Source organism: Oryza brachyantha, chromosome 8 (assembly GCF_000231095.2).
Source record: "Oryza brachyantha chromosome 8, ObraRS2, whole genome shotgun sequence".
NCBI classification, from domain to species: Eukaryota; Viridiplantae; Streptophyta; class Magnoliopsida; order Poales; family Poaceae; genus Oryza; species Oryza brachyantha.
Genome location: NC_023170.2, coordinates 13487560 through 13508840, shown reverse-complemented (window position 1 = coordinate 13508840; position 21281 = coordinate 13487560). Strand labels below are relative to the sequence as shown.

The 21281-nt window shown below is 38.8% G+C and overlaps 3 protein-coding genes across 4 annotated transcripts; all 3 read left to right on the top strand.

The window, feature by feature from the left end:
* Nucleotides 1-1703: 1703 nt before the first annotated feature.
* LOC102711456 (dentin sialophosphoprotein-like) lies at nucleotides 1704-6484 on the top strand. Its single transcript, XM_015840136.2, has 3 exons — nucleotides 1704-2257; nucleotides 2902-4985; nucleotides 5790-6484. The coding sequence occupies exons 1-3, from the start codon at nucleotides 1946-1948 to the stop codon at nucleotides 5977-5979; spliced, it is 2586 nt and encodes an 861-aa protein (XP_015695622.2). The 5' UTR covers nucleotides 1704-1945; the 3' UTR covers nucleotides 5980-6484.
* Nucleotides 6485-9260: 2776 nt separating this feature from the next.
* LOC102711177 lies at nucleotides 9261-14734 on the top strand. 2 transcript variants are annotated; one of them, XR_005812360.1, is made up of 10 exons: nucleotides 9261-9751; nucleotides 9847-9914; nucleotides 11332-11402; nucleotides 11827-12060; nucleotides 12675-12838; nucleotides 12995-13050; nucleotides 13125-13185; nucleotides 13287-13395; nucleotides 13595-13692; nucleotides 14361-14734. XR_005812360.1 is itself a non-coding variant. In XM_006660112.3 (10 exons), exons 1-10 carry the CDS (start codon nucleotides 9402-9404, stop codon nucleotides 14430-14432), a joined length of 1275 nt encoding a protein of 424 aa, XP_006660175.2. In that variant the 5' UTR covers nucleotides 9261-9401; the 3' UTR covers nucleotides 14433-14734. The 2 variants fall into 2 exon arrangements, 1 of the variants encoding a protein (XP_006660175.2); XM_006660112.3 differs by having other exon boundaries at nucleotides 13133-13185.
* A 963-nt stretch (nucleotides 14735-15697) lies between these two features.
* On the top strand, nucleotides 15698-21037 carry LOC102710898 (protein ecdysoneless homolog). The gene is made up of 5 exons (XM_006660111.3): nucleotides 15698-16872; nucleotides 17132-17464; nucleotides 18657-18793; nucleotides 19414-19577; nucleotides 20516-21037. Exons 1-5 carry the CDS (start codon nucleotides 15698-15700, stop codon nucleotides 20687-20689), a joined length of 1983 nt encoding a protein of 660 aa, XP_006660174.2. The 3' UTR covers nucleotides 20690-21037.
* Nucleotides 21038-21281: the final 244 nt, after the last annotated feature.

The window sequence follows — 21281 nt, the reverse complement described above, 5'->3', positions numbered from 1 at the left end:
TTTGAGTTTGCTAAGAGGTTTGCTAACTTGGGATGTAGTAATTGATTAAAAAAATACAAACAATTGAGTGTTTTGTTGGTTTTGTGAACCTGCTCCCCAGGACGTGGTGGCATTGGTTTTTTAATAGAATGGTCTACTTTGGAATAGATTCGATTTTACCTGATTTTGGTGGAAATTAAATAAAATCATGTGTTTCAAAGAACCCTGATATGCCGTGGGATGAAATGGTTAAGTGACACTTCCTCCGTTTTATATTGAGTTTTTGACATCTTTTTTCAAATATACTCCCAAAGAGCGTTGTTTCTACTTGGAGAGTGTACAAATATCCTCCTTCCATTTCATATTATAAGATATTTTTATTGTTTTAAAAGTCAATTATTTTAATGTTTAACCAAATTTAGAAAAATGTAGCAACATCTAGTCATCTACTGTACTAAATTAATTCTATTAAATAGAGCATTGAATATATTGTGAGAGTATATTTGTTTTGTTGTTTCTACTGGAATTGGAGATTCTTGGATTTAGAATGTTTGTATATTTTTTGTTGGATAATTCATGATGAAATGGGAATGTACAATATGACGCTCTTGTCTGTTATATTTTGTAGGCAACATGGAGCTCAACATATCAAGGAAGTTTGGTATTTAACATGAAGTCATGGAGCTCAAGGCTATGGTAACTTCAATCTTGAACTAATGGATACCTGCAACAGAGCAACTACACTCATTTTTTCACTTCTACTTATATTTAGAAGTCAAATTTAAAATTTTCAACCTTAAATTTGTTAAGTTGATTTTAAGGTCTTTTATCATAGTTTATTTTTCAGCCTTTACCTTTTAGATTACTAAGAACATACACATATAAGTTTTATTTATGAATTATTTTTTGTTTGTAAATATGACATTTGAGCTTTTCAAAAGAAATACAACAAATGACCCCAATGTATCATCTACTTTTATTCTTATATTCATTTCCAAACAAAGAACTCAAAAGGTAATATGTTGTAAAATGCCCATTACATTGTGGGTATACCCTAACAATTCCATTGTCTTTACACGCAAACATCGAATAAAAAGGTTTAAAAGATTGGGGAACTTTAACTATTTACAATTCTTAAAAATGACAACTCTTAAAACACTACTCTTAGATTTGGTCTTATATTTTTACCACTAAAGATAGTAAATTACTTAATATTTTATCACTTTTGTCTGCGTAGCATGACACATTACAATACCATAGACACGATACTACAAAAGTCTAACATAGGACACGGTACTTGAAAAGTCCAACATGGTAGTACCAGCTAACAAAATCAGGTGGTATTTAGTTGGCAAAATTTTTTGGCAAAAACATCACGTCGAACGTTTGACCGGATGTCAGAAGAGATTTTCGGACACGAATCAAAAAACAAATTTCAGATTCCACCTGGAAACCGCGAGACGAATCTTTTGAGTCTAATTAATCCGTCATTAGCATATGTTGGTTACCGTAGCACTTATGGTTAATTATATTATAATTAGACTCAAAAGATTTATCTCATAATTTTCCTCGTAACTATATAATTAGTTTTAATGTTTATATATATTTAATGTTTTATTTAAGTGTTTAAAGATTTGACGTGATGTTTTTGGAAGGTCTCGTTCTAATTTTGGGTCATTAAGAGATCGGAAGTTCGGAACCACTGAGCTGTAGATGAGCATAGCTAACGAGGATACCTGTAATTTTGGTTAGGTTCACCGGCGAGACGACGAGAGGAGAGGAGACAGCAGAGTATCAGAGAGTTCAGAGAGGAGGACAGCACCAACCAAACCCTGCATCCAAACTGCCCCTAAACAACTACGAGTAGTACGCAACGCGGCCCAGGTCGCGAGATCTGGATTGATTCTGAACCACGCCGGCGCCGCGGCCGCGCCGCGCCGCTGCTCTTCCCCCTCCCCCGCCGCCGATGGAGATCCCCACGGACGCCATCCACCGCCTGCGAGCCTCCTTACGCGAGTCCGCCCCCACCGCCGCCTCCGCTCCTCCCCCGCCCTTCCCCGCCGTCCCCGACGCCGTCGCGGCCTTCGACGCCCGCGCCGAGGGCCCCTCCGCGCTCCGGTGCGCCCGCTGTGGGGCCGCGGGGGGCCTCCTCCGCGGCGCGGCCTCCGCCGTGTGCGTCTACTGCGGGCGCCCCAGGCGGGAGGAGTGCGGCGGGATTGCCTTCCGCGGCAGTGAGGCCTACCGGTGGCTGCTCGGATCGCTCGGGCTGGACGGATCCGTGAGCTCTCTTCTCCCTTGCTCATTTTTTTGTCCTTGGTTGATCTGCTCCTGTTGCAATATCGTTTCGATCGCATTGAACTAGGCAGCAACTCATTGCAATCTGAATCACAAGCAAATGCCGAACTTCTGATTTGGGCTCTAATTAGTGACATAATTCAGTGGGATGAATTAGTTACCATGAAATAGGGAGTGGTTAGTTGGGGGAAAATGCTTGCTGGTAAATCTATAAGCCTGGGCCTTTGTTTTAAATGAAGAAAATTTACAAGGTGGAAACTTCAGCAAAAGTTTTGCTGAAAAGCAGTTGGGCAATACCTAGTGTCCTTTCTAAAAGATGTAAATTTCCCATATGGAACACTTAATTCAATTTGTATACTGTATGTTGCCATGCTTACTCCATATGGACGATTCAAAGCTACTTAGAAAAAGAACATGGGTAATGTATATCTGTATGGATATTAGTAACCTTGAATCTGCCAACATGATTTATGGATAATCTGAACCAGTAGAAATTTATGCTCATCTATCATTATCTTTACTTCCCCTCCGTTTTCAAGATTTCATCATAAATAAGGTTATATATTTCTTTATAAATTGCAACATATCCATGTTCAGGTTTCTTATTATTTCCTTTTTCCCATTCAGGAGCTTGTAGAATTTGAAAATGAGTCTACTGATTCAAGTAAAACCAAGGAAGCACCGAAGAATGGGATGGTCTTATCTGATCTACTGGACCTTAAACTGAGTTTCCCTCCTGAGAATAAGGAAACACATGAAAATACCAAAAGCAATGAACAGTCATCATCTGCATATACACTAAATTTGTCTGGTGTTAACCTAGACTCATTTTTCGCTGAAAGAATGGAGAACACAACCGCCATGGTGGTTCCTACTCAAACACATACTGTGGTGCAGGAAAAGCAAAGCACAAATAGCAGAAGTCATGGTTCTTCCAGCTTGGAGGTGCACTCTAAAGTCATTTACTCAACTGGAATGAAAACAAGTTCCCAAAACACAAATCAAATAGAAGTTACTCCAGCATTTGCAAATTGGGATGCTGACTTTCAGTCTGTTAGTTCAGAAGATGTCAGCAAAGACTCCAAGAAAGCTAACCTATTTAACAGTGCTTTGACTGTCAAGACTTCTAATTTTCCAGCACCTGTAACTTCCATCAACCCAGTAATACCTAGTGGTAATGAAACAGATATGAAAAGTATGAAGCTTGAAGATTCGAAAGATTTGGCTTCAGCAAGTGGCAGGTTAGTTAAGGATGAAAGTAACAGTGGAATATTTCCTGAGAACAGTTCTGCTGAGCTAAATGAATCCTCCCTTAGCAAGAGTTCAATGCAGAGTGATCAATTGCCTGTAAGGGGTGATACTGGAGCCAGTATAGATGAAGCTTTTGACGACTGGCAAGAACTTTCTGGTGGAAATGAGGGAAGCCTGTCAAATTCAGGAGAACATATGGAGGGGCCTATAGAGAGCAATCCTTCTGAAATAAAAACCAAAGATACCTGGCTGGTTAGTAGCATGGAATCATGCAATAATGTTAGTGATGAATCTGCTGATGACTGGCAAGCTTTTACCTCCAGCTCTGGTCAAGGAGGAGATTTGATGAAGCCAATAGAAGGACCAGATGCTGGTCAAGGAGGAGGTTTGGTTAAACCAGTTGGAGAAACAACTAGCATCTCATTGGAACATTATTCAGAAGCTAATCCTGTTGATTTGTGGCCTGTGGACAATATTAAAGAGCTTCATAATACAGAGGTGCTGAAGGAAACTAATGATTCTTTCGATGATTGGCAAGATTTTACAACCTCTGGTCAAGCACAAAGTGCATCACATAATCAAGTTGGAGGCATGATGGAAGTCTCACATGCCACTCAGAAAGAAACAGATGATGACTCATGGTTCACAGCAGATGTTAGAGGAGAAAGAAATAATGATTTACTGAATTCAAGTAATGTTGTGCTGGATGATGTGCAAGGCTTATCTGGTTCAGATCTAGCACAGCAAAGTTCATTGAACATAAGTGGAGAAATGATGAATATTTCATTTGGGCAGCATGAAGTAACTGATACATCGCAATCATGGATGGATAGCAGCAATAGCATGGGTACAAATATGGCCACAACAAATACTGAAGACAATTCATTTGACATTTGGCAAGATTTTACCACATTGGGTCATCAAAAAGAAAACTTTTCTAAATTTGAGAGAGAAACAACTACCACATCATCAGAGCCAGCTAAACAATCTGATCCAATGGATTTGTGGCTAACCAGCAATGCCCAGGAATCTAATAGCAGCAAAGATGCTAATAGAATTGATGACTCTGGTGGATGGCAGGATTTTGCTAATTTTGGTCAAATACAGAGTACAAGTTTTCCTGGGGTAGGACACTCCTTGAAAGATTCTTCAGGAGCCGAACCTTTGGATTTATGGGCCTCAACCAATGCTGCTGAACTTAAGAACCATGAACAGACAACTGAAGATAGTGACCCATTTGATGACTGGCAGGATTTCAAGAACTCACGCCCACTGGATACAAACTTGCAAGTTCCACCAGATGCTTCAATATTCGATAATCCTTCAGTAGTGAAGCCTGATGTTCTACAAGGACTGGAATTTGGGAGCTTTGCACAGTTAATTCCATCCCAAAGCCAAATAGATAATAAGGACAATTCTAACGAAGCAAATACAGTTTCATCTGATGAGCACTTGGGAAGGTCAGTGGTTTGTAACTTTGTATATAATATTAGCTTTTCCACATTACAATGCATTTTGATTTATGTCTGAGGACCAAGATGGATAAACCCAAAGTATCAAAATTGAGGACCATTTGTTGTTTGAATTGTAGATGTATTTATGAAGTTACTCTAATTATGATAGAAATTCCATGTTCAAATTCCACCTTGAGAGAAGCAACAATGAGACAATTCTGAGAAACAATAAAATCAAAAGGAAAAAGAAGGGACAACTTTTAGTAACTTAAACGTTTTGTTTTTGTTTCTTCCAACATACCTGGAGTTGAGCCTCAAATTTTAAAAGTTAATACTGGGTTAGCTCAGATTACATCGATATTTTTTGGATGTTGATTTGCACAAAATAGAAGTCTCTGGTGCGGTGGTGCCTGTGACCAAATGATGCTTGTGCATTTGATATCTAGCTCTAACTACTTGGCAACGTTGATTGGTTGGAAGATGATTAGTCTAATCTATGTGGTAAAGGAAATGTCATGATTGTTTCCCTGATAAAGGTAGCTGCTTTTTTTAGAGGATTAACTTTCTGCTGCATGTTAATACATTGGATCTTCATTAAATTTCAATCTTCATCCCTGATCACCTATACCCCTTTTAGTAACATGTTTACTCTCTGTTATTTTTACCTTTATTGCTCTTTTGTTGTTGTACTCCCCATTATTCCTGAAATGCTGATTGTTTGTAGGATATATGCAGTTCTTGTTGCATAAGAATTCCATTTGTTGATATATTCTTCATCACATAAGTATATAACGTTTCCATCATATGCAGGATGAAAGGCGATGTCGATTCGCTGTCTTCAATTTGGCCAACTACAAGTCATGACACCCAATCTGTTTCAAAACCTGAGTCAGTTGATGCAAACGTAGAGAGACTTCTGTCACAGATGCACGATCTATCCTTTATGCTCAAAGTTGAACTGTCGATCCCTGATAAACCTGTAGATCATTCTAAGCCTTGAAACCATGTGCGCTTTGCTACGTTCTGCCAAGGTTCACCGATGTTGGAGTTCCAGCCTTTTGCTTGTGGAACCTAACATGGGAAATAGCTCGCTGATGTAAGTGAAGTGGCAGGCAATCTTGTTCTCACTTTTGCAACAGCCCTTCTTTTGAAACCTACGTCACTGCATTGACTGGCAGAGATATGTATTGGTATTCTCTGTTGTTTGCATTGGTTAGCAGAGAAATGCAGCACCTTGCTCCTTGCTCCTCGCTTCAGATTCAGATCCTAAAAATTGATTACTGCTTCATTGAGGCGAGCGACGCATTGTTGTTTCTGCAATGTGTATGTATGTACCAATTCACGGCATGTATAAATCGTGTATGAAACACAAAAAATGAGCTGTTCAATTCATTTTCCCCCCTCTCCTGTAAGATCGTTGAGTATTAACATTACTTTTGTTGACCTTGTTACACCTTACCTTTAATGTTTGCAGCTGACATCTTGCACCTTGTCGGCATCGTCATCCTACGCAAATCATGCTGCTGTCTAAAGATTATTTTTTTTTTCAAAAGGTTCGAAAACAACACAAAACAAATTAGTCACTAGTCAAACTTTAATTCCTCTCTTCTGACAGTTGTATCGGGGAGCAAAATCCTTTCGCTGTTTGCCACATTATCTGGTTTATCAATCGCACCTGAAATTTAAATTCCAAACTTAATTGTTTAAGTCGTTTTAAAGGTTTTAATCATATTTTAATTTCTATCCTTGATTTTTATAATACATAAAATACAAAATAAAAATTTTACCCATAAATTATGTACTCAGATCAAATGAATTGTCTCTTAGCACAAGCCTTAACATACCACGTACGATTAGATAATTAGATAGATATCATGGATCAGATAGTTAGAGCAGGGAGCCACCGCTCATACATGAGAGAGTTTTTTTTTACACAAACTCCAATAAATAAAGAGATAAGTGGATTGTGTCCAAATTAATGAAATAATTACAAATGGTGTATTGGGGTTAGTGTATTAGATATAGTGTGTGTTAATTTATAATTGATAAGTAGATATGAATAAAATTAGAGGTAGCAATATCTCTAGTATAATATTTCTCTATCTTATTATTAGCCGTAGCTCAATCAATCAGAGTTATGTATATTATTTTATATTTGTTACCATTAATGCCTGATCATGCACGTACTTGCGGTGGTGGACCAGGTTGTGAACGACGTTCGCAGTTTGGAAGCATTTGCAGGACGAAGAGGCATGTTGGTTGGGGACCAACCAAGAGGCTGCAAAATACCCGCAAAAATGGGGAACCAAATTGATTCTCGTTTATCTTTTCTTTTTGGCGTTAGTTAGAACATCGCTATCTAGTTTGAACTCACGCTTTTTGGCCCAACTAAAAAATCCAGGTCAAAGTAAGATGGAATTGCATTGAAGGATTTGGATGAGAATTTCTGTCTGAGGTGGCAAATATTCTAAACACTGTCACACAGGCTTCAGCCTTCAGTTGAAGCTCAACCTGAGTTTTACCTGGTTTAAGGTCCGGGAATATGATTTTGAGTCAGCTTTTAAAAGGTTTTGCAAGAGTACACTCCATAGCACTTCATTTTTTTTTTAAAAAAAGCTGAGCTCGGAATAATACACCACTATAATATTGCTTAAGAAAAGAAATATTATGCAACCTTGATCAACACATGACTATAGCTTTCATAGAAAACTTGGTTATGGTTATTTTGATTTAGATTATTATAAGGATTATTCTCGTGAATTATTGATTTGATTAAAATAAATTAAATATTTTGAGAAATAATCGTAACGAAAAGGTTGAAACAAGTTGCTCATTAATGCAAAGGAAGAGAAGTTTTTTAATATCATATTTTTCAAAGCGTAGAGTAAATAATTTTTCTATGAATTGAGCAAATTATCTTACTGAATTTCTATTAGGCAATGGCTTAAATTTGATACAATGTCAGTTTCTATGTAGTAATATTTTCTTTTAAATTGATCAGATTAAATCTGCATATAACAGGGCACAGATGGGAGATGGCAAACCGTGACAACCGACAAGCAACCAAACACAACAACGTGCCGCATGCTTGCAAAAGTTGATGCAGCGAATCAAGCACACGTTCAACTCCAACGGCTGCATGTGAAGTAAACCCAAGACAAAACTCGGTTGACTTCAATGTCCCCTAAAGTCAACTAATGAGACTAGGAGAACATCTTAACATGATTTTCTAAATTATTACCGTAGATTATCTAAGAATAAATTGAACATCAATAAATAAACTTGGCAGACAAATAGAATAAATGATCTAAGTCGAATAGAAGCATGGATGAACAATTAGCACCAATAATTCCGATGAAAAGGATAAAAAGGAACATTGTTATCAACAAATAACTAAAAACCCTTGTTAAATATCTCTGAGATTTAGAAGCACGCCATCCCTATCCTAAAAAAATGGGTGTTTCTTTAGCATAAGAAATACTATCTCCATTTCATAATGGAAGATGTTTGACTTTTTTTGATTGCAACATTTAACCATTCGTCTTATTTAAAAATTTAGTATAAATATAAAAAAAATCACAAATCGTGCTTAAAATTCTTTTGATAATAAAGTAAGTCACAAGCAAAATATATAATATTTTCATAATTTTTTGAATAAGACAGGTGATCAAAAGTTACAAAAAAAAAGTCAAACATCTTACATTATGAAACATAGGGAGCACTAGTCATTGCTGAACTTATCACCGTATGATCCCAGTCATCACGACTATAACAAATTCTATGAAAAATGATCATCATCTAATACTCTCTTTGTTTCATATTAATGATAATAAATTTAGACACATATATACATTAATTTATAGACAAAATAGGCATAAAAACTTATAATAAATGCACGAAATAGAATATTAGTGAGCCTATAAATTTATATTGATTTGATGTTTTAAGCGTATGTTAAGAGATACCTGGTATATGCACAGTAATAGTGTGTGCTATTCTTTCGTACCACTCGTTTCAAAATATTACCACATAATTCGATAACGTGCTAGAATATATGTTTATGTCTCAAAAGAAATAACTTTATGTAGTAGATATTTAAAATAAAAGGTAAAAGTTATTATGAGAAAGAAAAGGTAATATTACGAGAAGGAAGGAGTAGCTAGAAAAAAAGAAATCTGTTTTCTTTCCCATTGAAATTGATTTTCTTCCCTTTCGTCGCCGTCATCGCAACAGTACAATCATTGTCACCTTCCCTGGCCCCTGCTCATCCCGATGCTTCTCCCTCCTCAGCTCCACCCTCTCTCTCTCTCTCTCAGGCAAGCGCTCCTACCTTGCCTCCGAAGTAACCACCGCCATCGCCACCGCGGCAGCATCTAGGTCACCGAGCCGGGCGGGCCCACACCCTCCCCTCCCCCTCGCCGGATGATCGCCGCCGGCGCCGCCTCGATGGGCCGCGCCACGACCACTCCGGCACCCGGGGCCCATTCGCGGTGGCCTCGCGCCGTCGCGCGGCTCCGCCTGGCGTTCCGCTCCCCTGCGAGCGGCGGCGGCGGCGGCGTCAGCGCGCGGTGGACAGGCTGCTTCCGGCCGGCGCCGGCGCCAGCGTCGGCGGCGGCTGTGAAGGAGGCGAAGGGGAAGCGGCCGGAGGTGGAGGAGGAGCCGGCGCGGGGCGGAGGGGAGGACGTGTGGAGCGCGCAGGCCGAGGCGGAGGTGGCGCAGGGCGGGGAGTTCCCCGAGCATCTCGTCGTCATGGTCAATGGCCTCGTCGGGAGGTGGATCCCTGTATACTGCTTGTTTTTTGGTCCGTGCTGTCCGCTCATGGCATTGATTTGCAGTTCTAAATTGGCTTACCTTAGTTTTTTTACAGTGCGGATGACTGGAAGTTTGCGGCGGAGCAGTTCGTGAGGCGGATGCCGGAAAAAGTGATCGTGCATCGTGAGTATACCCAAATCTGCAGGCAAATCTATCTTTTGCTCAATTCATTTCTCTCTGAATCGTGGGTTGCAATGAGAAGTAAACGATTTCCATTCGTGTGCCTGTTTGCATATTTTGAGGTGATATGAAGGAGTACTGCCACGTCTTTGAAGAAATAGAGTGTAGGATGGACAATGTCCAGCAGTTGTTTTTGGTGATCAAACTGATGCTAGAGTGCAGGCTGTGATGAAGAATTCGTTTGAGCATGCGGGGTGACAACATGTAACAGATACTTATTCATATAGGGAAAAACTATTATCATGTGCATGCTCCAACTTGCTAATACTACCTCTGTTCTAAAAATACTTCATCTTTGGCTGATGTTGTTTGTCCCACAAAGACTCTATTTTTTGAGAAATTATTGCATTGGAGTTTGGTAAAGTAGGGGACAAATGCGCTGGAATTTGAAAAAGTAGGAGTCAAATGCATTGGAGTTGAAAAAGTGAAGGGCATTCTAGTGCATGTTTGTTTCCCAGGGACTTTTTTTAGTCCCTGTCACATCGAATGTTTGGACACTAATTAGAAGTATTAAATATAGACTATTAATAAAACCCACCTCATACTCTGGACTATTTCGCGAGACGAATCTATTACGCCTAATTAGTCCATGATTAGCGAATGTGATGCTACAGTAAACATTTGCTAATCGTGGATTAATTAGGCTTAAAAAATTTGTCTAATGAAATAGTCTTTATTTATGCAATTAGTTTTGTTATTAGGCTATATTTAATACTTCTAATTAACGTCCAAACATCCGATGTGACAAGGGACTACAAAAAAGTCACTGGATCCAAACAGGCCCCTAGTCTTTGTAGCTTAAGAAAAGTATATGTAACGTAGGCTAAAAATAAAGTCTTTTTTGGGACGGAGAGAGTAATTGTGTAGTAGGGCCCAGCGGAAAACTGTTTAGTTGGGTGAGATTGTGGGAGGATTGGTAGTTCACAATTTTTCATTACATGTATGCTTAAGTCACTATTTGAGAGAGAAACATAGTGATATATCCACCAACCAGTGTCACCAAATACTTGCGATTCTGTTGGAAGATAATTACATCTAATAGCATAACTTGGAACGGAGATGAAGTAACAGAACTTGCTAAATACCAGCATAAAGAACAGTAAGGATTGCTATGACAAAGGCTGCATTGGCCGATGTTAGCTTCATGTTCTTTATTCCCATGTTTTCCATCAACTAGTTTCATGCCAAATATTAACTCTGTTTGTCTATGCCATCTATCATTAGAATTCTGTTCTTCTCATTCCATTGAAAGAAACTCTTCAAGCTCATCGTCTTTATTTGCACTCCTTTTTTTATATTGTTTAAGTTGCTATTCTTGTTTTCTTGTAAAGAGAGATTTAGACTGCCACTTTGCATGCAGGAAGCCAATGCAACTCAGCTACCCAAACATTTGATGGAGTTGACCTGATGGGTGAAAGGTTGGCAAATGAGGTACTTGTTGATTTACTGCTCAACCTTTTACATACTCTACTTTTTTTTAATCAATCCATGGTGCACTTGGCTATTTATTTTGTCATTGGATATGCCATATAGAGTTCTGCTTTTGCTATACTCATCTATTTATTATACTTTCTTAGTTTGTATATGATAGATGAAATGCTGTCTGGTCTGTAAGTTGATCAATTGAAAACTAGATATAGTTATTAGGCAAAAACATAAGATGATAATGGTGAAGTTGTTGCTTTTTTAAAGTTTTATTCTACATAATTCATTACTACCATTTGGCTGAAAGCGTAAACTCAATTGATCTACATTGATCCTATGATATGTGAGTTTGTTTTCATAGTTGAAACTTGTATGCGCTATATATTAAGGCTGCACCATTTCATGCTGGAAGCTAACTGAATTATTATAGGTTCTATCAGTTGTAGAACAAAGAAGAGGCGTGAAGAAGATCTCATTTGTGGCACACTCTCTAGGTGGCCTTGTTGCTAGATATGCTGTAGGGAGGCTTTATGAACCTAATAACAGAAATAAACCTTCTTCCGGGAAGAGCAGAGATGACTTGGAGGGTTTCATTGCTGGATTAGAAGCTATGAATTTTATAACCTTTGCATCACCACATCTCGGTTCAAGTGGAAACAAACAGGTAAGACTAATATCCTTTATTGTTTATAGACCAGAGTTAGATTAGTATACCTCCTCTTTCCCTTTTTAACTTCACATGACTACCCACTTAAGTTGCCTCTTCAATAATGGGTTAATTGGTACCACCTGTTAGTTGCTACTATTATTTAGTTACAAATCTGAAATTATTGAAACAGTATGTATCTGGTTCAAATATAAGGTATGCCATAGTTTTGGAGACAAAATGGTCTGAAAGTTCTTAATCATCGTACTACCACATAAAGATTAATCTATATGAATTTTGTTTGTTGATTTTAGCTTTCCTACAGAGCATTTGCAAATATCTGGGTACCTTGGTTTAACCAGAAGTGTAACAATAACATTTAAGTTTTTCAGTAATGTTAGTCTCTGGTTTTAATTGTTTGCTATGGCATACTTTTGTAGAAAAAAAATATTTCTGAGGTAGTTAATTTTTCATACAACTCAATAAGTTTTTCTTTTTGGATTTTATTATTTTTCTCTTTTAGATTTCTTATAGAGTTTGCAAACATTAATCACCTTGGTTTAACCTGAACTAGAACAAAAACATTTAAGTTCTTCAGTAATGTTAGTCTCATGTTCAGATTCTTCCACCAGCTCCCTTTCTTATGCGGCCTGCCTTTCCTGGAAAGAAGAGCTTCGGAAACTGCACATTTGCTTGTTGGGAGAACTGGAAAGCATTTATTTCTTACAGATAATGATGATGGAAGACGGCCACTTCTCCTCCGAATGGTTGACGACTGTGATGATATAAAATTCAGGTTATTTTCTCTATGCATTATGTTTGTTCAGTGTGCTTAAAACAATTGATAAATGTAGCTGCATAGCAATGAAGTTCATTTTTTGTTCCTTCAGTTTCCCCAAATAATTCAAGTGTTTAGGGTATCATTTCTAAAAACAATGTATTCTTTATGCAGGTCAGCGCTGCGCACCTTCAAACGACGTGTAGCATATGCTAATGCAAATTTTGACCGTATCCTTTTAACAATTAACTGCTTCACTATTTACTCTGAATTCTAGTTTTTTATATGATCTGCACTTAACTAGAAAAAAAGATATGGTTGGGTGGAGAACATCATCAATCCGCCGCCAACATGAGCTGCCAAAGGTATGTGCTACAACTATGCTCATACTTAAAAACCCTACTGACTTAATATATTTTATATGTTTTCTTTCATTGTTGGCTTACCTTTCTTCTGGCTCTTTCAGCATCGACTTCTTGTTCGTGATGAGAAATATCCCCATATTGTCCATGTTGATAAGGGAGTGACAAACAACGATGAGGCAGAAGCTCGTTCTGATCTTTATGACCCAGAAGGTATATTTGTCACTATGTTTAGTTTGTTAACATCAATAATTAAAATATTAAATGTACGTAGTGGTGATTTTGATGTGTTGCTCAATTTCTTGCACATCCAATGTAAGCTTCATTTTGTTTTCTTCTGATTAACTGTTAGTTATCCCAAACTGTTGAAGTTGATTGTTATCAATAGCTGATAAAAAATCCTTGTTTGCAGAGGAGATGATTAGAGGCCTTACACAAGTACCATGGGAACGTGTTGATGTGAGCTTCCAGAAAAGTAGTCAAAGATTGGTTGCACATAACACAATCCAGGTCTGAATTTGTTACTTTTCCAACCTGCAGTGTACATTTTGAGCTAAGTTGTGTTCCCTTCTACTGGTGTCTAAAATTTCGAATAGATAATTGCTTTATGTGACATCTTTAACTGTGCTATTCTAACAAAGTTGGGATATGCACTAAGAATGCTTCAGCTTTTGCGTGGTTATGAACTGCATCTAGTGAAGTATTTTGTGATAAGACTTCACAAAAAAGATAGTATTTGCATGGAATGACCTACTTCATGCACGAACTGGAGAAATTCGTTATTATCCTTCAAACTTTCAATCTGGATGTAATTGATAGCCACATTTTTACATCTTCACATGAAAGAAGAAAAAAAAAGTGAAGTGAAAAATGATCAGCGTAGGGGCATCAGGGCATGTCTTCTTGCATGCAAAGATGTCATCTGTGTTGTAGTATGTTCCTTCTTACAAGCCCATTAGTACTGCTAAAGTCTTTTCTGTCTTGAATCTTGGGAAACTATTGTCGATACTTTAATCCACGTTGTCAATTCAAGCATGAAAATAGCATGGTCTGTCATCATTTTGTTCCACAATATTGCCGTTAGCTGATCCATCATTTTATATTGAAACAACCTGTTCTGCAAATATATATTTTTTTCAAATCTGACCATATTTCTATGTACTCTGACTGCTATTCAGGTGAAGAGCTATTGGTTAAACTCAGACGGCGAGGACGTTATCAATCACATGATGGATAATTTCCTCGTCTAGCCCATGAACTCCACGTCCCTACACTGTAGCAATATTCATGTGGAGAATTTGAGAGAGTGGCAATTCAATTTTGCTTAGGTATTACTTTTACTTGTAGGTTACAGTTCTCATAGCTAATATGATTCAATTCTTTAGGTTTCACTTCAAATGTTTCTGATCCTCATTCCTCCCCCTTTAACTTAGCTATCACATCACATCCAAAGTGTATCATAAACCTGTACCCTCTACTGTATTGAACTGGAGTACAATGAATGGAACTATAATCGATATTCCCCGTTGAATTTTATTCGAGTATTTTACATGTGCAAACCGTTCCACAATTGTCAAACATGTGAGCCCATGTCGTTCTCCTAAAGATAAGTAAAAACATGAGATGTGTGGAAATGGATTGAATTCAAGTTGTCTGATAGGCTCTGTTTTTGGGGAGCTTATTGTGATAAGCAACCGGTGAGAATACAAAGAAGCTGTACAACTACCAATCCTCAAATTAAATCTAAATATTATTTGGGGAGCTGTGATGATATTCTATGAGAAGTCATAGTATTAAATCTATGTGTTATTTGGGGGAGCTATGATGATATTTTCTGTAAGAAGTCATAGCTGCTAGAAGTTCCCCAAACAAAACCTAGTATGCATAAAAAGTCTTGCTTTTGGGATAAATGTTCCAAAAGGGAAACCTGAGCCGAGTATTCAGCTAACTTTTTTAGTGCTTACTTCGTCTCAAAAATAACTATATATAGGATTCAATTTTCATCTCGATGTACAACTAGTTCTCCACGACTCCACCTACATCTTGAACAAATCACAACCTTTTTCTATTTAATTTCTTTATTATTTTCTCATCTCAACTAATCAGAAATATCGTTAAAAAAAGGCATAATCCCAGTATTCTTCAAAACACTCATTAAATTACAGATAATAATATATCAATGTGTAACTTTATCAGGACCTTTTGTGGACTCTACTAGACGCCTATCAACTAATCAAAAATATCTCTAATTAAAACCTTAATAATTCTTTTAAAAATGGCATAGTCCCAATATTCTTCAAATCACTCATTAAATTACGGATAATAATATAAGGACCTTTCCTGGACTCTCCTAGACGCCTACCAAGTTGGCTTCTTCCCAAGCCATCCGGCCCACATAGTAATCCGGCCCGCACAAGCCCAGCCCATTTCCGAATGCATACATATCCAGCACCTTCTCGCACCGCTTCGCCAGAGAGTGTGTAGTCTCCTCCTCCTCGCCGCTCCGCGCCGCGCCATGGCGACCGCCGCCTCCGCCTCCACCTCTGGCCCCTTCCCGTTCTCCTCCTCCCGCTGCCGCCCGCCGGACGACACCCTCTTCTACGCCGTCTACCCGCTACCGCTCCCCACCGGCCTCCCGCCGGCCGACCTCCACGCCGCGCTCCGCTCCCTCCACCTCTCCCTCTCCTCCCACCTCGCCCCCTTCCTCGCCGCCCACCTCTTCCACCGCGACCCCTTCGCGCTCACCGTGCCGCCGGCCTCCTCCTCCTCCCCCTGCGCGCTCTGCGCCTCACCCCCCGTCCCGCACCTCCACGGCGCGCTCTGCTTCGGCGACTCCCTCGCCGACGAGTGGCTCGCCGTCTCCCTCCTCTTCGCGCTCACCCGCGCGTTCCCGGGCCTCGCCGCGCGCGCCTGGGACTCCGACGGGGAGTTCCTCCTCATCGAGGCCGCCTTCGCGCTCCCGCGCTGGCTCGACCCGGACACCGCCCCCAACCGCGTCTTCATCTTCCGCGGCGAGCTCCACATCCTGCCGCCCTCCCTCTTCCCCGATACTCCTTCCCTCGAGGCCGCTCTCGCTGCCGTCCATGACGACTCCGTCGACACCCGTGCCCCCGACGCCGTCCAGGCCGCTATACAGCGTCGCATCGCTGGGCTGCCTGAGAAGGCATCGGAGAACCTCCACACGGCCCGCGTAATTGTCCCGGCGCCCGTGGCGAAGGTGCTCAAGGAGGAGCCTTGCCTGATCGCGCGCGCCGTCGAGGGGTTCTATGACCGGGACATAGACACCATGAAACACGCGGCGAGGATGGAGAGGTTCCTGAGGGGACCTGGCGGAGATGGCGTTGAGATGGTGAGGACGTCGGTGCGCATGACGCGGGCAATGTATGCGCAGCTCGTTCAGCAGAACTTCCAGGCACCGAGGGGTTACCCCATGCCAAGGAGGGAGGAGGGGCCGGAGAGGTGGATGGAAGCAGAATTGGGGATGAAGATTGCCTGTGGATTTGAGATGATGTATCAGGAGAGGCGGCGCGAGGGGGAGGAAGGGAAGGGGAGCACGTGGGAGGTTTACAAGAAGAGCTTGGAGGCAACAGGGTGCTTCGATGGTCTGCTTCCTGGGTCAAAGGAGTATAAGAGGGTTATGGAGGATGCAATGCAGTATTACAAGAGCTCTAGTTTGTTTTCGCGGACAAGGTAGTTTTTGTATATCTTTTCTAATCTCATGAATTCAGCTATCTATTTAATTTTTATGGGGAGTATAATCTGCAACCATTTCAAATATAAGTAATTTGATTTCATTTCCCACTTTCAACCCTAAAATATTCTTGTATCTTGATAACTTGATGATCAGTTGTTCATTTCTAATAACAATTTAAGCTGCTCACTATCAGTAATCATGCCCATGTGAAGTGTGAATACTAGCAGTGTTCTAATAATGTTTATGGTATGCCAGGGAGATCCTAAGTGCGCCTGTCCGTCGTATTGATGAAATCCTTGCCATGCCATACTCAGCTGAGGAGTTTGAAGGCAATGAGCTTCCTCCAAGTGATGATGACTCTTGGTTGTATAACGGGGAGGATGAGTTAGCTGCAGAACTCCGTGAAAGGCAGAAGGAAATGGAAGAGTATGAAGCTGCAAAACAAAACAGAAAGGGTCAAAAGAAAAATGTCCCAGGCAGTTCTAGCTCTCAGCCAAATGAGTTTAATCTTGGAGAGATTACAGAGTCCATGCAAGAGTTTGTTCGCAAAATGTCAAGCTTTGAGGGAGCTGAAGTTCCTGCAAATAGGTTTTCTTCTACACTTAGTGCCCCTCTTTCATGGTCTATTCTATTAAATTGAGGATGATCTATATTAGTGATCCAGCTTTAATTGTCAGTTAGTCTTTTTCTTAGTCCCTCCAGTTCGATAGTTCTCATTGTTTTGGACAATGACACGGTCTTCTAAATCTATCTTTGACTATAATTTTCTATTAAAACATATGGGAAAAGTAAACAAATGTTTACTTTTATTAAAGTACTTTTATAATTCATTTATACATGTTGTTTTCAAACTAAATATTTTAAAAGTTATTAATAGTCAAAGTTTTAAAAAGTTGACCACACCCTTGTCCAAAACTACAAGAGTTATGGAATTAGAGAGAGTAGATAATTTAGCTTTTAATTTTATGGATATCAGTGCCACATTTTTTAAATATTTTGCATTATCAATAATTCCCCTTTTGCACTTAAATTCGACCACAAGCCAAAATTCTAAACCACCATCAGAATAAGTAAGTGATGAAGTCTGTGCTAACATATGAAGTATGCACTTTCATTTGTCAACAGAAGAGATGCACTATAGCATATCAAATCCTATTATTGTGAACCTAAAATGACTAAAGTGTGTACTTCTATATGATACCTGGAAAGTGGAAGTGTACAAATTTTGTAATTATTTAAGTCTAATTTTACTGCACCTTTGTAAATTATATTTTGTCTGTTTTCAACTGATTGAGTGAATTACCTAGTTACTATTTGTATATGATTTTTCCCTTGCTTGGAACCTACTTCATGCTTCTGTCTGCTGATTTTATTCGATGCACTTATATAGAATTTTTCCCCTGAGAAGCACATTTGACTTTATCACACATTGTTAGGCTAGGTTGTGCTTGTGCTAACAGTAAACCACATTTTATTGTCCATATCCATTTTAAACAGTTTCAGTTTTCCATCTCGCACTTTGTATAGCATGTTCCTAATGGAATATCAAACTTGAGCATTTTATTGAAGAGAAGAAAGAAGAAAAAACATATACTACTTGTACATTATCTTATGGGTACTTCAGGGATGGCAATATAATTGCTCACTAGGGCTTTATTCTGTAAAAAAAATTACATACAATAACACTTTATATTACTGTTTTATGATACGCCTGAGACATGTCCTACTGTAGATGTTCTTTCCTCCTTGGGTATTCACCAAGTCATTTTTATTAATGTAGGAAAGACATGGAATCAGTGGATCTGGATGTCAACCAGTTCTTCAAGGCCATGGAGTCCGTGCTAGGTCATTCAAAAGATGACGCTGTCAATGAAGCCAGATTTGATGGAAATTCATCATCATCTGACATGGACTTTGGTATTTCTTTTCTTTATGTCATGCACATGCTGTTTTATTTTACCGCATTATTCTGCCATGTGCTAACTCACATAGCTATTTGTATTGGTTGGACTGGTAATACCTCATGAACAGACTAGTTTTTTGTTCATCTTTCTTTGGCTATATGTGTTATGGGCCGTGATCTGTGGTTTCATATGATTCAAGGAGTGCTACTGAATTTCAAACCGAGAACTGAAGCAATAGATATTAACTTCATTTTTTCTTATGTCTTCTTGGTTGGGGTTACCTGATTGGAGATCACTAGAACGGGCGCACTGAAATCTTCTGCTTCTTCATTGCACATTTTGTACTACCAAATACAATGGTCAAATCTATGTCATACCAATCCTATTTCTTTGTTCTTGACTATATAACTGGTAACTGGACAAATGTTTCCACTGCTTAACTGCGCAAAGGGTGATGAAGTAATCTGTGGTTTGTTTGGGATGGGTGGAGCCTTAAGATGCAGCTGTATGGATAGTTGTCTTAGACCATGAATATACATAATCCACAAATTTCTTATTGATTAGTCGGTCACTTCGTATTCTGGTGTGGTGTGAACTGGATCTTACTAATTAAGTATGCTTTTGACGGTGCAGAAGAAGGTTCTGATTATGAGAGTGATTTTGCTAAAGAATCTGGTGAGAAGGATGTAGATAATGCTTTTATGGAATCATATTCTGATGCACTGAATAAAGAGCTCAGTATGACCACTATAGAGAAAAGCTTTGCTCGTGTGCCACACCCTGATACCAGCAATGAGGTAATTCTTTCCCATTTTATCTCATGATCTCATCCTCTTATGTTTAGCACATTCAATTTCTGAAATTACACAATAAGTTTTAAAAACCATAGTTGGAAATGCATGTTATGCACATACTTGTTTGTTTTAAATCATTCATGGATGTTTGTTTATTACTCCCTTCGGTCAAAAATATTCTGCCGTTTAGGACAAGATTTGTTCAAACTTTTAAAATTCCGACAACCAATTTTTCGTTAAAATAAACTTATACAATCTAACAATTTTATGGTATTATGATAGAACTTTCGAGGAAAATTTATGTATATAATTTGTTTTGCATATAAACTAAACATTTAAAAAGTTATTGACAACCATAATTTTAAAAGTTTGACCAAATATTGTCCTAAACTATAAATATTTTTGCCTGGAGATAATACTTCCTAAAACACTAAGGTTAATTTGTTTTTTTAGGAAAAACAAAGAATTTGGATTCCTAAGAAATAATTCATATGAGTGCCATTCGTTTTGTAGGAACAAATTATCGGAAACCAAAAGAAGCCTTTTTTATAAATTGTAGAGATAAAACAAAGGAAATTTTACATCCACTCTAATCTCTTAGAAAATTTCTATGGATTGATGTGTGTGTGTGCATTTCTATTCTTTTTCTATTTCTATGGGTTAAAATTGCTCCAAACCGAATAAGCCCTAATAATATTGAAGGGTCCTAATGACTCCCACAATATTCAGCTTTTATTTCCTTGTGAGTAGTGAAAACATGCTGTAAGCGGTCAATGAAGTCCAAACAGAATTAATCTTTCTCCCGCTTTAAACAAGTTGGGATAATGTGATGTCTGCTGTATCAGACTCTCAAAAGGAACCTGTTTATAATATGGTTTTTTGTATTACCCTGTTTTGTTTGACTAACCCGAAGCAAATTTCTGGTACATTTTGCATTTCAGGGTCCATCAAATGCTGCAGATACTGATGGGGAGATGATCCCAGTTGATGTGGACCTGAACCTTGTTGAGAGCTTTCTTAACTCTTACTCCTCACAACAGGGTCTTCCAGGCCCAGCTTCTAATCTGCTGGGACTTATGGGTGTAAAAGTACCTTCCGATGCTAAAAAACCGTGATCCTTTGATCCTATACGTCTAACTTCAGGAACTATAGGAAGAAGAGAACACACATGATATTTATGGAAAAACATAGGAGACTATGGTCCAGAGTAGTTTCTCAACTTTGTTGTGATACGCTATCTTGTATTTATTCTCAACACTTGTTCAAACCTCAGAGGGAAAGAAATGGGAAGTATGGCATGTGTGAGCTCAACCGATGGTCTCTCAACACAACCACTATTTGGATAACTAAATACTTTTGGCCCGATAAGGATAGTCTCATTGGGGTTTCAATGTTTCATAAAGGTTTCGATCTCATTAAATATTATGGCGTATAGATAAAAATGGTGGTATGATATAGAATTTATGATGAGAGAGAAAAACTGAGTTTCATGTGAATGAAACTTGATATACATAGTTACTTAGATTATGAAATCTTCACTAAGATTAATTTGTTTTATCTTTGTACATTTAATCAACTGCTAATCGTCCTTTGGATACAATATTTAGCATATAAAATTATAAAGTGAAATTTTGTATTGAGAGCATTTGTTTTATTCATTCATTTAAATATATTTTGATAATATGTCACTGTTGAAAATCGCACGGT

Coding starts and splice junctions, on each gene's coding strand:
- LOC102710898 (XM_006660111.3), top strand. CDS start 15,698: ATGGCGACCGCCGCCTCCGCCTCCACCTCTGGCCCCTTCCCGTTCTCC. Junction 17,465..18,656: donor GCTGAAGTTCCTGCAAATAG/GTTTTCTTCTAC, acceptor TTATTAATGTAG/GAAAGACATGGAATCAGTGG. Junction 18,794..19,413: donor ATCATCTGACATGGACTTTG/GTATTTCTTTTC, acceptor TTGACGGTGCAG/AAGAAGGTTCTGATTATGAG.
- LOC102711177 (XM_006660112.3), top strand. CDS start 9,402: ATGATCGCCGCCGGCGCCGCCTCGATGGGCCGCGCCACGACCACTCCG. Junction 9,752..9,846: donor GTCAATGGCCTCGTCGGGAG/GTGGATCCCTGT, acceptor GTTTTTTTACAG/TGCGGATGACTGGAAGTTTG. Junction 13,051..13,132: donor TGCTAATGCAAATTTTGACC/GTATCCTTTTAA, acceptor CTAGAAAAAAAG/ATATGGTTGGGTGGAGAACA.
- LOC102711456 (XM_015840136.2), top strand. CDS start 1,946: ATGGAGATCCCCACGGACGCCATCCACCGCCTGCGAGCCTCCTTACGC. Junction 2,258..2,901: donor CGCTCGGGCTGGACGGATCC/GTGAGCTCTCTT, acceptor TTTCCCATTCAG/GAGCTTGTAGAATTTGAAAA. Junction 4,986..5,789: donor TCTGATGAGCACTTGGGAAG/GTCAGTGGTTTG, acceptor CATCATATGCAG/GATGAAAGGCGATGTCGATT.